This window comes from Gopherus evgoodei, chromosome 1 (assembly GCF_007399415.2).
Source record: "Gopherus evgoodei ecotype Sinaloan lineage chromosome 1, rGopEvg1_v1.p, whole genome shotgun sequence".
Lineage (NCBI taxonomy): Eukaryota > Metazoa > Chordata > Testudines > Testudinidae > Gopherus > Gopherus evgoodei.
In genome coordinates, this window is record NC_044322.1 from 60,385,461 (window position 1) to 60,400,899 (window position 15,439).

Consider the following 15,439-nt stretch of genomic DNA (forward strand, 5'->3'; position numbering starts at 1 on the left):
GGCCTTGCTGGAGTCCTAGACATGGCAAACAGTATGAACCAAAGATGGTGAACCAAAGTAGGCCTTAATAGACTAGCAATGCTGGGTGTCAACTAACCAAGTAAGCACATTTGTGACCTGAGAGGATGGTACAGGAACTATGTAAACACATTCCAAAGAGACAGTATAGGAACACATCGATCCCTTGTAAAAATAAGGAGGAGGTGACAAGGTAATGGATGAGGATGTTTTGATCAAACTACCAGGGCCACCCAGAGGACTCAGGGGGCCTGGGATCTTCAGCAGCGGGGGTCCTTCTGCTCTGAGTCTTTGGGGCACTTTGGTGGTGGGTCCCGGAGCCAGGGCTGGCTTTAGGCCTATTCCACCAATTCCCTTGAATTGGGCCCCACACCCAGTGAGAAGCCCTTCCCTGGCTAGAGGCGCCTTTTTAATTTTTACTCACCCGGCGGCGCTCCGTGTCTTCGGCGGCACTTTGGCGGCAGGTCCTTCATTGCTGCCAAAGACCTGGAGTGAGTGATGGACCCACTGCCGAAGTGCCGCCGAAGGCTCAGAGCACCACCTATTTAGTACAAGCCCCACGTGTTTTTTTTAAGTCATTCCTGCTGAGGCCCCGTCTAAACTGTTCGAATTGGGCCCTGCACTTCCTAAGGCCGAACAGTGAGTAGTTTATTTGTTTTTTTTAGATGGATGTTGAGAGTTACTCCTTGACAAAGGCAGAGATCATCTCAATGTGCTGTTCAAGGGATAACATTATTGAGTCACCAGATGGCTCCATTGCAAATAGTCTTATAAATTTACTTTGACTGACTATACAGGTGGTTAGGTCTTAGACAAATGCTGTTAGTTGTGGTTCAATTTGTTTTAGAAACTGAATAGATCACCAGTGAAGTGGTTTAGTGACTGACTCAGGCCTCGTCCAGACTAGGGGAGGAAAATCGATCTTAGATACGCAACTTCAGCTACGTGAATAACGTAGCTGAAGTCGAATATCTAAGATTGAATTACTCACCCGTCCAGATGGCGTGGGATCGATGTCCGAGGCTCTCCGTGTCGATTCCGGAACTCCGTTCAGGTTGATGGAGTTCCGGAATTGATGTAAGTGCGCTCAGGGATCGATATATCGCGTCTAGACTAGACGCGATATATCGATCCCCAAGCAATCGATTTTAACCTGCCGATACGGCGGGGTAGTCTGGACGTGGGCTCAGTCACTGACTGAATCGTTACTTAGGTACATCTGCCACCTATGGGTTCTCTGCCACAAAACATATAATGTCAAAATAATACAAGAGGAGGGATGGGATTTTGTACCTCAGCTAGGAGAATAGGATGCAAAACACTAATATGATTGTCCTTCCTGCAATAAACGAAAGTGCCTACATTAGAATAGCATAAGGTCCAGGACATTGTTGTATTACTGACGATTTGGACATTGAGCACTAATAATGAACTTGTGTGTATGTAAATCTGAGTGGCAAAGAGACAGCGATTTGGGATAAAGACTAATAAAAGGTTAGCTAGTGAAGGCAATAATTCATATGCAAGATTTAAAGAAATAAATGAGAAATGTAATACTAATAAACTTTTTTATACTAATCGGTGTTCACTGAATTCCTGCTGGCTAGACGTGGTATTTCTTAAATAGGAAAAAATCCATATTGTTGCCCAGAGTAGATTGGTAATGATACTGTTGTGGAGCTACAGAATCTGTCTCTGGCTTTCTGAACAGCCTCTTTGTTCAGAGGGGTCTGAAGTATGTCAATTCAGTTCAACTTCTCTTGCCCAGAGATCTTTTCTTTTCTTTTCTATGAAAACACTGGCCTTCAAAAAACATTCTCTTGCCTTTCCTGCCCCTGTAAATTATTTAATCAACTTCTAAGATTTTGTAGGAGCAATTCAAGGTGCTAGGATTGAGCAAAGTTGATAAAAACGGTTAGCAAAAATTGTTCAGAAGTTTGTCAGTTGGTTTTGCATGATTTCATGCCCCTTGAAATGTTTACTTTTTGTGACAGATTGGTGGACTGAGTTGTTAGAAAGGAATCATGCAGGAACTTGAAACGCCACTTTCATGTGAAAATTCACCTTTGTGAATTTGGAAAAAGCATGAGAAGGTGGTGCCAATCACATCCACATGATCTAGTGCAGGAGTTGGCAACCTTTCAGAAGTGGTGTGCCGAATCTTCATTTATTCACTCTAATTCAAGGTTTCGCATGCCAGTAATACCTTTTAACATTTTTAGATGGTCTCTTTATATGTCTATAATATAGAACTAAACTATTGTTGTATGTAAAGTAAATAAGGTTTTAAAAATGTTTAAGATGCTTCATTTAAAATTAAAATGCAGAGTCCCCTGGACCGGTGGCCAGGACCCGTGCAGTGTGAATGCCACTGAAAATCAGCTCGCGTGCCACAGTTTGCCTACATCTGATCTAGTGGTTTAAACACGTTCCTGGAAGCCATTGATTCTGTTCCCATCCGTGTCACACTTATATATTACTTTCCAAACATTTAGCAGCTAGATATTATTTCTCCTATTTTACAGATTGAAATACAGAGATTCAGAGAAGATACATGATATGGTCATTGTCATACAACTGCAACTGATCAGAAAACTGGTCACTTGACTTCCATTCCTATACCTGAATCTCTAAACAACAGAATGCTTCACAGGCAAGACAATTAACCCTCATTCTGTCTTTGGTTTAAGAATTGGTAAAGTAAGGGCAGTGGTATTTACCAAAGCATAAAATATACATGGTTTTGAATGTCTATAGGCAGAAAAAGAGGTAGGTCAGAAATACTGTTCCTCATTTTACAGATTCAGAAAATTAGACATTAGAGTCATGGAATAAAATCCTGGCCCAATAGATTTGAATGTTAAAATTCCTATACACTTCAATAGGGCTGGGCTTTAACCAGGAAATGTAGGTTCTATTCTTGATTTGTATGACCTGTGGCATGTTACTTAACAGAATCTCCATGTATACACGTAATAATATGTGTTTACTAAATTAATGTTTGTTGTAAATGTAAGGTAGTATTAAGACCAGAGTTGGGAAAGCACTTGGGGACTTTCTAATTCCATCTGTGGCTTCTATGAACTTTGTCTCCATTTTACCTCCTTATCCTCATAGTAGCTTTTTTCAAACTGTAAGAGAAAATTTTTAAGCAAAAGTGTCTTTTAGATATTTTCACAATCTTCAGATAGTGAAAAACATTTTGCATGAACTATTATCTAATCATTTTGAAATTTTGCAAAAATGCCTCAGTTTTACAGGCGTTACACAACATCCAAACCTGGCAAATTTCAACAGCAACAATCAAAACCATTCTGACTATTTCACCCATCACTAACTGTGACAGGGTTGGGATTCACTACCATGGCACCTCCCGCTGGTCGCTCTGGGAATTAGCTCAGTTCCTGGGGCGCACCCTCTGCTGGTGGTGTTCCGTCCATCATCTGTTCTCTGCTGGTGTCTGGACCCACATCGTTCCCCGCTCAGCAACATCCATTTCAGGCCACTGCCTTCTAACAGTGTCTCCTAGTCCATCCTCATCCCCTTTCGGGGAGGAGAGGTTAACAGCAGTCTTTCTCTGCACCCCAGCCACAGTGGTCAACCACACCCAAAAGTCTAACCCTTTGTGTTAGGGGTCTGGTGCAGTCCACTACTGCCACATCCACTGGCTGGGTGTCCATGCAAGGGAGAAGGGGGGGACCCAGGCCCACCATCTACACTGGGTCCCAACCCAGGGATCATTTGGCAGCAGCCATCCTGTCCTCCTCCCCTCCCCTTGTGCATCTCTCTCCCTAGGATGCTTCCCCTTCGGCCCCTTTGCACCTGGCTAGGCCCTTCCCTTAGGGCCTGGCAGGTAGCAGGCTGGAGTTCCCTTCAGCTCCCCCAAGCCTCTCCTAGGCAGCCTTTATATAGGGCCTAGCCTAGCCCTGATTGGCTAGCTCTAATCTCAGCCCTGATTGGCTGCCGGCCAGTGCAGCCGCTCTGGCCTACTCTAGCCCCCTCTCGCATGGGAGTGGGGCAGCCGCCTCACCACGCTAACACTAGTACTATAATGATGGTTAGTAGCTTTAGAGCAGTATTGAAAGCACACAAAATAACACATACATTAGTGTTTTCTTGATAACTATGGATAGTGTTACTCCTTTCTATGTGAAAATGACCCTTTCCTGTGGGCTCAATCAGCACTATCGACATCAGTAGAAGTTTTACCATTAACTTTAATGAAAGCAGGAGAAAGCTACAGCAATAAAAGCAGTGAGGGGTTTTTTTTGGTTTTGTTTTTTTTGCCTGAGTCCCTTTCCTGCCCAGCAGTTTTTTACTCTCATGCTGATTATAAAACATTTTCTTCATATCTTCACCAGAAATGGTTTTACATTAAAGAGAAAGAGCAACACAGAACACTACTCTGTACTTAAACACCAACATGCATATAGCAACTTTTGATATCAATTTAGTCTGAGTAGGAAATTCAGTTCATTTTTTAATATATATTCACTATAGTGTTGATATAGAGAATGTCCTGGGGAAAGATGTTCTTATGAACTGTTAAACATAGCCTAGGGCAACATTTTTATAAATCCTTTTTACAGTTTAAACAGTTTAGGTCCAGGAAAATCCATAGTCTTGTACACAGACACTGAAGGAGACACTTCATTCTATGGGGAAACATAATCCTTCATCCTTTGAGTCATCCTGTTTTTGATTGTTTATAATTTCTTTCATATCAAGAATATTCACCTCCCAAAATGACGTATGGGAAAAAGTCCCTTAATAAATTACTGATATTCAAGTACAATCTGGATTTTATTAATTTTTCAGTACTGAAACATTACATTTGATAGAAAAGGAAACATTCTCCTTTGACTAGGATTATGAATTGCAGGGCTTTGGCAAAGGCTCCAGGCAAAAACCTGCAGCTCCACTGTGCCGGAGCTACTCTGCGCTCCAGCTCCGGACTCCGCTCCCAAGCCCTGATAAATTGTCCCATTTACTTGTACTGTATGTTACTAAAAGGGCAAAACATTGAGCTAATTTTTTCCCTGTGGTGTACAACTGTGCTAGGAGAGAGAGGAGGGTAAAATGAGCTTTCTCTTTGCACCTTAGCAGGATTCCTACTTTGTGGTAAAGACAGTTCTAGGAAACTAAGTGTTAGGAAGGAGAATGCACTTTATTTTTTTTAAGCAGCAGTAAGAAGTAACTTGCAGTTGATCACCATTTTAGTCTGAATTTCAGCCCTGTGGTTGGTGGAAATGACTCTAATTCAGGGGTCGGCCACCTCTGGTACGTGCTCACCAAAGTAAAGCACCCTGGCAGGCCCAGGCCAGTTTGTTTACCTGCAGCGTTGGCAGGTTCAGCCGATCACAGCTCCCACTGGCCGCGGTTCGCTGTCCCAGGTCGATGTGGGCGTCTGGAAGCCATGGCCAGCACATCTCTCACCAGTGCCGCTTCCCGCAGCCCCCATTGGCCTGGGACGGCGAACTGCAGCCAGTGGGAGCCATGATCGGCCAAACCTGCTGATGCAGCAGGTAAACAAACTGGCCCGGCCTGCCAGGGTGCTTACCTGGCAAGCTGCGTGCCAGAGGTTGCCGACCCTGCTCTAATTAAACACGCAATTGCCCCAGCTCTACACTTCCCCGTCTTTCCATCCTGTTACTGCCAGGATTAAGGGTAGGTATTTACCCATTAAGTGTTTGAATGAGTGCTAGTGAAATGAAACAAAACTCTGGTACCTCAGCTTCTCATGTCTGATATACTAGGTGTAAATCATTCTAGCAACTGTATATACAGCAGCCTTGGCACTGTTCTCTCAAGATATTATTTAACACAATGATGTGTGTATTTTAAGTTAAGAGAAGCATGTAATCATATTATTTCCAATGATTTAGCAAATGTGCTGCACCTGGCATGTCTTGGAAGTTCTGTAGGGTGCTGAATAAAGGCTTAAGGAAAATTTTAGTTAATCATTTGTCGCCGCGTACAATAAAGAGAGGTTCCTGCACTTACATTCTGGAGATATATGCCAATGAAATCCTGTAAGGAATGTGCCTCTGCTTTAATTCCTTTACTTAACTTTGCTTTAAAGAAGAGGGGAAATGTAATTCTGAGAAATTTTGAAATGGGTAACTTATTTTAAGAAAAAAAAATATATAGCTAAGACTCCTTCATACTACTAGAGGCTAGGCTTGGGAGTAAAAAGCTGAACAGAGTAATATTTCCCTTCAGTTTCTCTTGTTTTTTCCTCTTAAGAATAATTCATTTAGAATAATATAGTTTCTTAAAATTATGCAGAGTGTACTTTAAAATGACAGAGTCTAGATACGAGTGCGTACATTTGTAGGGGGTATATTCACTAAAGCTAACACTGTGAGATTATATCTCTCTGTGCCTGTGAGGATTCACCTCTATTGGAACCAGCATTTCCTCCACCATCCTCCTTAGGGAACTGGCTTTTCAGTCATAAGAGGGTTGCAAAGGAGCAACTCTGGCACCAGTTGCTGAGGAAAGGCCGTGAATCCTCTCATTCCTTCTGGGCTTGTAATAAAGTTACTGAACAAGATGACAAACACAAACTGCTGCGTAAAAGTCTGTACACGCTCTAGACATCTTACTATGCTGAACAAAACTGTGTCATCTCTAGATAGTATGGTGACAGGAGTACTAGAAATGCCTGTGATAGACAAGGTGGGTGAGGTGATATCTCCTATTGGACCAACTTCTGTTGGTGAGAGACGAGCTTTTGAGCTTATGCAGAAGTTGGTCCAGTAAAAGATGCTACGTCACCAACCTTGTCTCTCTAATATCCTGGGACTGACATGGCTACAACAACACTAAATATCAGTGATCAGCAACATTTGGCACTCGGCCCCTCAGGGAAATCTGCTGGCAGGCCGGGACGGTTTGTTTACCTGCAGTGTCTGCAGGTTCGGCCGATCGCAACTCCCACCAGCCACATCCCTCAGCCCATGCCACTTGTTAGGTATCATCCCAATGAATCAATCACTGTACGCATGAGTTTTTAAATATCCTTATCGTTTGCCTGAAAATTGGGAAGTGAAGAAACAGTTCTTGCCCATGAATTAGTATGTGTGTGTGTGTATTCCTAAACAAAAATCTCATAAAATGAAGTTAGAGTTGAGAGTACATATCAGTAATTTAGGACAAAGTACCTTATGTTTAGGGTTGATATCCAAAACAAGCACTATAAATTCAGAGTTAAGATTAAACCTAACCTGTTTGGGTTCCTTTTAAGGCATGGAAATACACAGTTAAAGTACCCAAACAACTTTAACTCTGCCTTCTAGTGACACCTTTTAATAACCATAATTATAAGAAGACATTTTAGTGTTTATGGTTCCAAATTAAACAAAACTTATTTTTAAATACTTTTTTCCTTCTTTTCATCATGGTGTCTGTAGAGCAGGGTTAAGATACATGTTTTTTTTTAAAAAACATTTCACAGTGCATTACTGCAGACACATCCTTCATTTTCAGTTGCTATAGTTGCTCATAGAGATAATGCACTGTTTAATGTGGTCAGCTCTGTAGGTCCTAAGAAACCTTTTTTCAGCTTCGTTCTATCACCATGAGGGTATACAAATCACAAAACTGGACCTTACATTTAACTGATGCCACTGATTTCCAATTTATTGCTGTAGTTACTGTTTGTTAATTTCTTTCATTAGATTTTATAATTTCACGGCAGTAACTAAAACAGTCATATTTAATAATATGTAAGCAGTGACACATTTACACAAGTAGTGTTGTGAATGTAATTCTAGACCTACTTCCAAACATATTTAGCTAACTGAGACTCAATTAACACATGACAGAGTACCCCTTTCATAGATTGCCTGGCCAGCGTAGGTCTCCAAATTGCATATTACAGTATAGCATAAATTAAATAGCTGATTGGCACAAATGTAATACAAAAGACATAATTTCATTGTGGTTTTCAGGAAGTCATATCTGAGCTTTCTGAGCATGTATGTCTATTTCACATTAGTATATGTGAAGAGTGATGTAGTTTTTCTTCTTTGTTAGTTTGTATCACTCCTAGTATTAGGAGTATCTACTGTAATCAGTAAGAGAAAACAAATATATATCAGTCCTGTAATACAGTGAGATGTTTAAAAGCCAAAACTGTGTGATCGAGTCAGTTGGGGTCTTATCCTGTGAGTTGTGTCAGGCCTTTAACTCCCTTAGAATTTGAGGACCCTGGACAGCTTGTCCAGATCAACCTATTAACTTCATTGGAAATTGTGTCTTCATAGGGACTCAGGATCAGGCTTATATGCAGCATAGTAGAGGATGATAATTCTGCTCTTTATGGGTAGGAAACCCTGAACAAGTACCTGGCCAAAGAGAGGCAGATAAAATGGAAAAATAAATCCATTTCTAGAGCATCAATCACTAACATGTAAAAAAACCTAGACACACACAGAAGAAAGACATGCCATGGTGACTGCAGAGCTTGTGGTTCTGGTGGAAACCAGTCCTCACAGAAGAAAATCTTAAAAGAAAAATTTCAAAATATTTTCCAGCTATTCTGCTGTCACCCTTACCTCATAGCTACAGCTCAAAAGACTCCTTGACTGAATTCATCTGTTGTTTCACTTAACTGTGATGTGCACAGCATACTATGCAGAATCTTAACAATAATGAATAAAGCTTTGCACGTGCCTACAGTTATAAGCACATAATGAAATGGCACAAGTTTCACTTCAAGAAAAATTGAAATTTCACTATAGTTAAAACCTGACTAAAACAATCAAATTATTTAACTAGTTTGAGAAAGACATGTAATAAATTCAAAAGGAATCTAATCAGAAGGGATAGTTAGCACTTGAACTGGCAAATTATCCATGTATTTCTAATGTGCCTAACTAGATCCTTCCTCTTCTTGCATCTTTCAATTTTCCTGACTCCAAATATATCTCCTGAGCCACCACTTGACTGCCTAACTTTTAACAGTCCATTACCTCAAGATGGCTCCCAACCTTTAGCTGTATTTTGCTGAGGGGTGCTATTAGCTCCCACATGCACACTGTTGCATTTCACCTAACTCTCCTTAGAACTCTCACACAGTGGAGGATCCAGTTTAACCAAAGGACCCTCAAATTTGATCTCTCTCATCATAAAAAATCCAGCTTTGATCCCATCTCCCTTCTCTTCTTTAGACTCATTGAGCGTGCAGTCTACCACCTTTGTCTTACATACATCTTTAATTTCATTCAAGATCCAGTCTAGTTTCCACTCCTACTGTCAATTGAAATGACTCTCACCAGTCTCTGAGGAGCTCTATCTGCAATATTTCAGGACCACCTCCTCGAAATATCAGCTGCTTTTGGTGTCATAGACTAATTCTTCTCAAATTTTGACTTCCTTGACCTGTTCTCTCCTGGTTCTCCTCCTTCCCTCTAAGATTGATTCTTCAGAGTTTCATTGGCAGGGGGATCCTCTTCCTCTCTCTCGTTTTACTGTAGAAGTCTCTCAAAGCTTTGTCATCGCACACTTCCCCTTTCTCCTCTCTGGATAGTGTCATTCACAATCATGACTTTGACTATTATCTTTATGCTGATGACTAACAAATATACTCTGGACCTGTCTTCTTCCAGACAAATAAAATTCTCAACCTGTCTTTCTGACTTCCCCTTATGGATGTCCAATCACTAGTTGACCCTTAACATGGCCAAAACTGAGCTCTTCATCTTCCTGTAATGAGGCGTTCACTTGCCCTCGCAACAAATTAGTCAGAGACCTCTTCTGAGTGCAATCACCAGTGCTTTTTATTTTCAATGTCAGCTCCACCAGCTTCTATTTACAGTCTGCTCCAAACCAGCCACCTGGGGGACAGCTTGCTTCTCCAGCCAGCAGTGATGCGATGCGATGCGATGCGCTGGGCTCCTCTCCTCTCCTACCCCACCCCCCCCCACTTCCTTCCTGACAGCTTTATATAGCCCCCTGGCTAATAAGGCCCCAGGTGCTTCTCTTCTAGCAATTAGGCGTGGCATACTCAGCCAGCCCCAATTAATACTTCTTAATTGGAGCTGGGCTAACAGGGGCCTGGCTCAGGACCTCCTGGCCAGCACTCTGTTACATTCTCTCATAGCCTTCTCCTTCCTCCCAGTGTCTGTCATACCTTAGTATTCCAAGTTGCTCAAGTCCATAGTCATGTTTTCATCTTTGATTCAGCCCTCCTTTTTGATCCATGTGTCCAGGCCATTGTAACAGTTTGGTGACCTGAAATACACATCTCTGTTGTTCTATAAAGCACTTTGAATATTCCAAATATTCAAACAAAAACATCTGCTAATTAAATATAAAGAACATAGTAAGGGCAAGTTGCTAAACTAAGACTAATTCTCAACCTCTCACTCACTCTTTCTTTCTCTCACTTATTTTTTTGTTTTGTTTTCATTTTTTAACAAAAAATAAACTAATATTGAATATTTTGCTGTGGTTAAGAGCAATAAGACAGATTGCTAATCAAAATAAGAGCAATAGGGGTGCCAAATTATTAGGAAAAGCTGATGTATTAATTAAATTACCACAGAGTGTAAGGATAGGTCTGCACTTGAAAAGTGGGTCAATACAGCTTATGCTGACAAAAAAGGGCGTTATAATTTTATGTTAATTTTAAAATTGTAAACACTACCTAGTACACAATTCTGTCTCAAACTATAATTTTCCAATAATAATATGTCAAAAATGGCTGTCTTTCAAAATAATCACCACTTTGTGAACTTTGCTCAATGGAAAAATAAAGTCCCCGCCGAATGTCACTAAATACAGCAAAATAAGCTCCATAAAGCTTCCCTTTATAGGATTTTTGTTTATTTTTCAATGGAGAAAGGGTCCATGAAGGCCAAAGTGCAGCAAATTTCCCATGTTTTATAGTTTCTTTTTAAAGAATAAATATTTTCATTACATCTTGTGAGGCCTACATTCATTTCTTTTTTTAAATAAACTAAGCAATTTTGGTGTACCTAGTGACTTTGGTATGTTTAAAATGCTAGTCAAGCAGTTACATTAAAAGATACTGTTTATTTTATCCCTAAAGGCACCCACTTAAAAAAAAATTATACAGCCCATTGAAATAAGGACAAAACACTGTGGTGTGCTTTTGAAAGTCTGTTAGACTCATAGACTTTAAGGTCAGAATGGACCATTGTGATCATCTAGTCCAGGGGTTGGCAACCTACGACACGCGTGCCACCTTTGGCACGCGAGCCAATTTTGCCTGGCACGCGGCTGCCAGCTGGGGTCCCAGCTGCCAGCCCCGCTCAGCGCGCGCGGCCAGCTGAGTGAAGTGGGTCTGGCGGCTGGCACCCCAGACTAAGAGCAGGCGCGCCCCCCGGGAGTGTGAGCTACCAGGGCACGGGGCCCTGAGCCTGCTGTGGAAGGGGCAGCGGCAGCAGCTTACGCTCCCAGGAGCTGCAGAGCCCGAGCGCTGCGAGGGGGGAACCAGGGGGTGCATGAGGCTTGCTGCCTGCATGCATCCACTGCAGGAGCCCCCCCCCCAGAGGGGGCACTGCGCCGCAGCCCAGGCAGGCACACCCCTCGGCTGCCCCCTCAACGAGCTCGGGTTCTGCGGTTCCCGGGAGTGTGAGCCGTCACCGCTGCCCCTGCCGCAGCTTCCCCCCCCCCGCAGCTCCTTCCCCCCCCCTGCCTCAGCACTCCACGTGGAGGCAAAACTCTACGTGGAGCCAGGGTCTGATCGGCATGGGCATGGTAAGGGGCGTCTTGGGGGGCAGTCAGGGAGCAGGGAGAGGGTTGGATGGGTCAGAGGTTCTGGGGGTCCTTTCAGGGGGTGGGAAATGGTTGAATGGGGCGTGGGAGTCCCCGGGGGTCTGTTTGGGGGTGGGGGTGTTCATAAGGGTTGGGGCAGTCAGGGGACAGGTATGGGGTAGGGCCCTAGGGGGCAGTTAGGGTGGGGGGGGTCTCAGGAGGGAGCAGTCAGAGGACAAGGAGCAGGGAGGCTTAGGTAGGGGGTGGGGTTCTGGGAGGCACTTGGGGGCAGGGGTTCCAGGAGGGAGTAGTTAGGGGACAAGGAGCAGGGGGGTTGGGGGTTCTGTAGGAAGTGGGAGGGAGGGGATGGGGGCTAGGGCAGGGCTCTCCCCTCTTCTTTGATTGTTGAAATATGGTAACCCTAGGCGAGGGGGGAACCAGGGGCGCATGGGGGCTGGCGACCACATACATCCACTGCAGCCTACAGGTGCCCCCGGGCAGGTGCCGGGCCGCAGCCAGGGCGAGGGGGTGCAGCTGCTCCCTGCTAGCGGTGCCACTACCACCTTTGCAGGGCTGCTGCCCCCCTGCAGCATGCCGGCTCCTCCATGGCTGGGGCTTGCTGCTGCTGCAAGCAGGACTCTCTGGCTCTCTGGTGCCTCCGGAAGGTGGTTCCTCCCTGCCGAGCTGCTGCAGTGGCCCAAGCCCGGCAAAGCCAGTGAGCGTATTCGGGGTGGGGGCCACCTGGGTGGGGTTGGGCGTGCTCACAGAGGGGCTATGCAACCTCCAGGGTCTTTCAGGGAGTGGGAGGGGGGAACCTGGTCTGGGGAGCAGCCCCTGGGTACAGCTGCCCTGGGGTCCTATCAAGGCTCGTTGGGGATTTGCCCCTCAATAAACCGATGTGCAAGGTGGAAGTTCGCCGAGGTGACAAAATATCCTTGTACTAGCCCTGCCCCAGGGCATTTTAATTTAATTTTAAATGAAGCTTTTTAAACATTTTTAAAAACTTGTTTACTTACATACAACAATAGTTTAAACTTATAGAGAGAGACCTTCTAAAAATGTTAAAAATGTATTACCAGCACACACGAAACCTTAAATTAGAGTGAATAAATGAAGACTAGCACACTACTTCTGAAAGGTTGCCAACCCCTGATCTAGTCTGACCTCCTGCACAACGCAGACCACAGAATCTCACCCACCCACTCCTGTAACAAACCCCTAACCTATGTCTGAGTTATTGAAGTCCTCAAATCGTGGTTTAAAGACCTCCAGGTGCAGAGAATCCTCCAGCAAGTGACCTGTGCCCCACGCTGCAGAAGAAGGCAAAATAAGTATGCAAATATTGAATTAATTATATTTATCAGATTAGATCTTTATTTACCTTTATTTCACATTGATGAGATGTTTCACAGAGGGTGTATTGTACCTTTATGATTAATACAAATAAGTGTAAGGATGAATAAAAATATTCTTTGAATGGTTGCCAATACACTGTTTTTATAACATGTTTTCAGATCATAGGAATGTGTAGAATTCCTCTCAGTGTTGTGTTGAGCCTGCAGCACACAGTGAATTCAGGGATTAAATTATTCTGCAGCTCTGAAGGAAACCCTGCTAATGCCAGAGAACCTGTTTCTTAATAGACTGTAAAATTGTGTACTCTCAGAATGCATCAATTTTACAGTAAAATAAATGTAAAATATGTATATGGGTGGGAGGAGTTCATTCATAGAAGATTGATCAATGTTACCGTTAGTTCTATGTCATTATATTTCAAGTAACAGTAAATAGCATTAATTTATACAGAATTATTACTGTAAAGAAAATGTATACATTAGGAATTGAGTCACTAGATGACTCAGAGGAGCAGTAATGGAGAGTCATTCTCTTACCTAAATATCTCCAATTGATGCTGTCATTACCATCAGACAGCTGTTTGGTATTTTGCATGTCCATTGAGCTGTGGACAAAGTTCAGCCCCCAGTGGACAGGTGTGCATACACAAAACCACCATTACAAACATCACCTTTGTTGGCAGTCTTGGCAGGGAGGCCAAGGAGTAAATGAGCGTGTAACTTGAACTAATCTTTTATTTAAGAACAGGGTTCAAGCATGTCGGTAGAGAGATGCAGGAAATTTGCCAATTGTGAGTGAAGAGAGGAGGTCAGCCTTCAGGTCTTTGAAGCTGGCATTTTGAAACAGGTCACTGAGTTGTAGTTTTAAGATATTACCTAGTTGAGGTGACCCCTCAGCTTCACCTCAGCCAACCAACACTTGTTAAAACTATTTCTTACCCTGTCTGTGTTTGGATTTTAAAAGTGTTAGTTATCACATTTTAAATAAACACCTTTTTTCCTAGTGTGTACAGTCCCAAGACTGCTCCGTGGTTTGGTTGGTTTGCAGTATTCTAAGAGCCTGTGCAGCTTTGACTTTTCTCCTCCCAGCTATTTTTTTTACATGTTTTGTATTTATTGGCCTATAAAATAATACATCTCTTGCATTCACTCTTGGCCTATGGCTTCTAAATAGGACACAATGTATTATCATGCTATCAGGATGGTCATAGAATTCATGCTAGGTATAATAATACGAGATATTGTCAACTTACTTTCTTTTTATTTTCACAGATAACCATTGAGAGAGACAGTGGTTTGGAAGTGAGCTCCCCTAAGCATGGAAAGACAGATCCAGACAACATGCCTCATGTTGGCGGAAACACCTGGGCTGGTGGAACAGGTTGGCATTCAATGTCTTCTCATGATTTGCTTGAGTCTTTGAAGGATGTCTCAGATAACTTTGGTGACAGTTCTAAATTTCAAAAGTCTTTTATCGTTAAATTATTTTCCGCTGGCAGTTTTTAATCCACACTGAATGCATTTTGTGGAAGGCAAAAAGTTCTTAAGAATAAACATAGATACCCAGGATCAGGCAAGTAGATATTAGAAATCGTTATTTCTTACATTTGGTTAAGGTTGTTAATATCTGATACTATCCATACAAAGAGTTCAGTGTCTCCTAATTCTAAATTCTGAGTGATATGACAACAGTCACACTATACACAGTAGTGAAAACTATAGGCATACAATCAACAAATTCTGGAGTTACACTGTTAGTTTACAGTAACCAAAGTTAATAGTTTTAAGGGCTAATAACTTTGAGGACTTAAAGTAGGAGTTAAGTGGAGTGTAAGCTCTCTGCACAGGAGTGAATTTCACCTTTGAAGAATAAAGAGCCTTATTTTGATCACAAAACAGTATAAAACTGGAGTCAGAATTTTGCTTTACCATGGTATTGCTTCACGTTTGAAAGTACACGGTTATTTGCAGATGCAAATAAAGTATTTTCTATGGGACTCATGGAAACTTTTTACAAATTTTTACATGCATTAGGGTGATAGTGGAGGTTTTAAAAGAGGAAGATTTATGTGATTGTTATGACACATTCTTGATTTTCATATCATCTGTTCTAGGTGGGAGAGACACTGCAGGGCTGGGCGGCAAAGGTGGGCCCTATAGACTGGATGCTGGCCACAAAGTTTACCAGATATCTCAGGCTGAGAAAGATGCTGTTCCTGAGAGGTGAGAGAGCTGCAAGGGAGATGGGTGAAAAGGCCTTTAAACAGAGGTTAGTATTCAAATTTTATTTCATTCTCCATTTTGCCCCCCACAACCTCCCCACCTTGCCAAGAAGAATA

The 15,439-nt window shown here is 42.7% G+C and overlaps 1 protein-coding gene across 1 annotated transcript in view; it reads left to right on the forward strand.

Moving 5' to 3' along the window:
• VWA8 (von Willebrand factor A domain containing 8) overlaps positions 1 to 15,439 on the forward strand; it is a 285,192-nt gene that overhangs the window by 240,886 nt on the left and 28,867 nt on the right. The window contains 3 exon segments of the mRNA XM_030565861.1: positions 14,373 to 14,481; positions 15,215 to 15,323; positions 15,325 to 15,369. Of these exon segments, the coding sequence (XP_030421721.1) occupies positions 14,373 to 14,481; positions 15,215 to 15,323; positions 15,325 to 15,369 (263 nt within the window).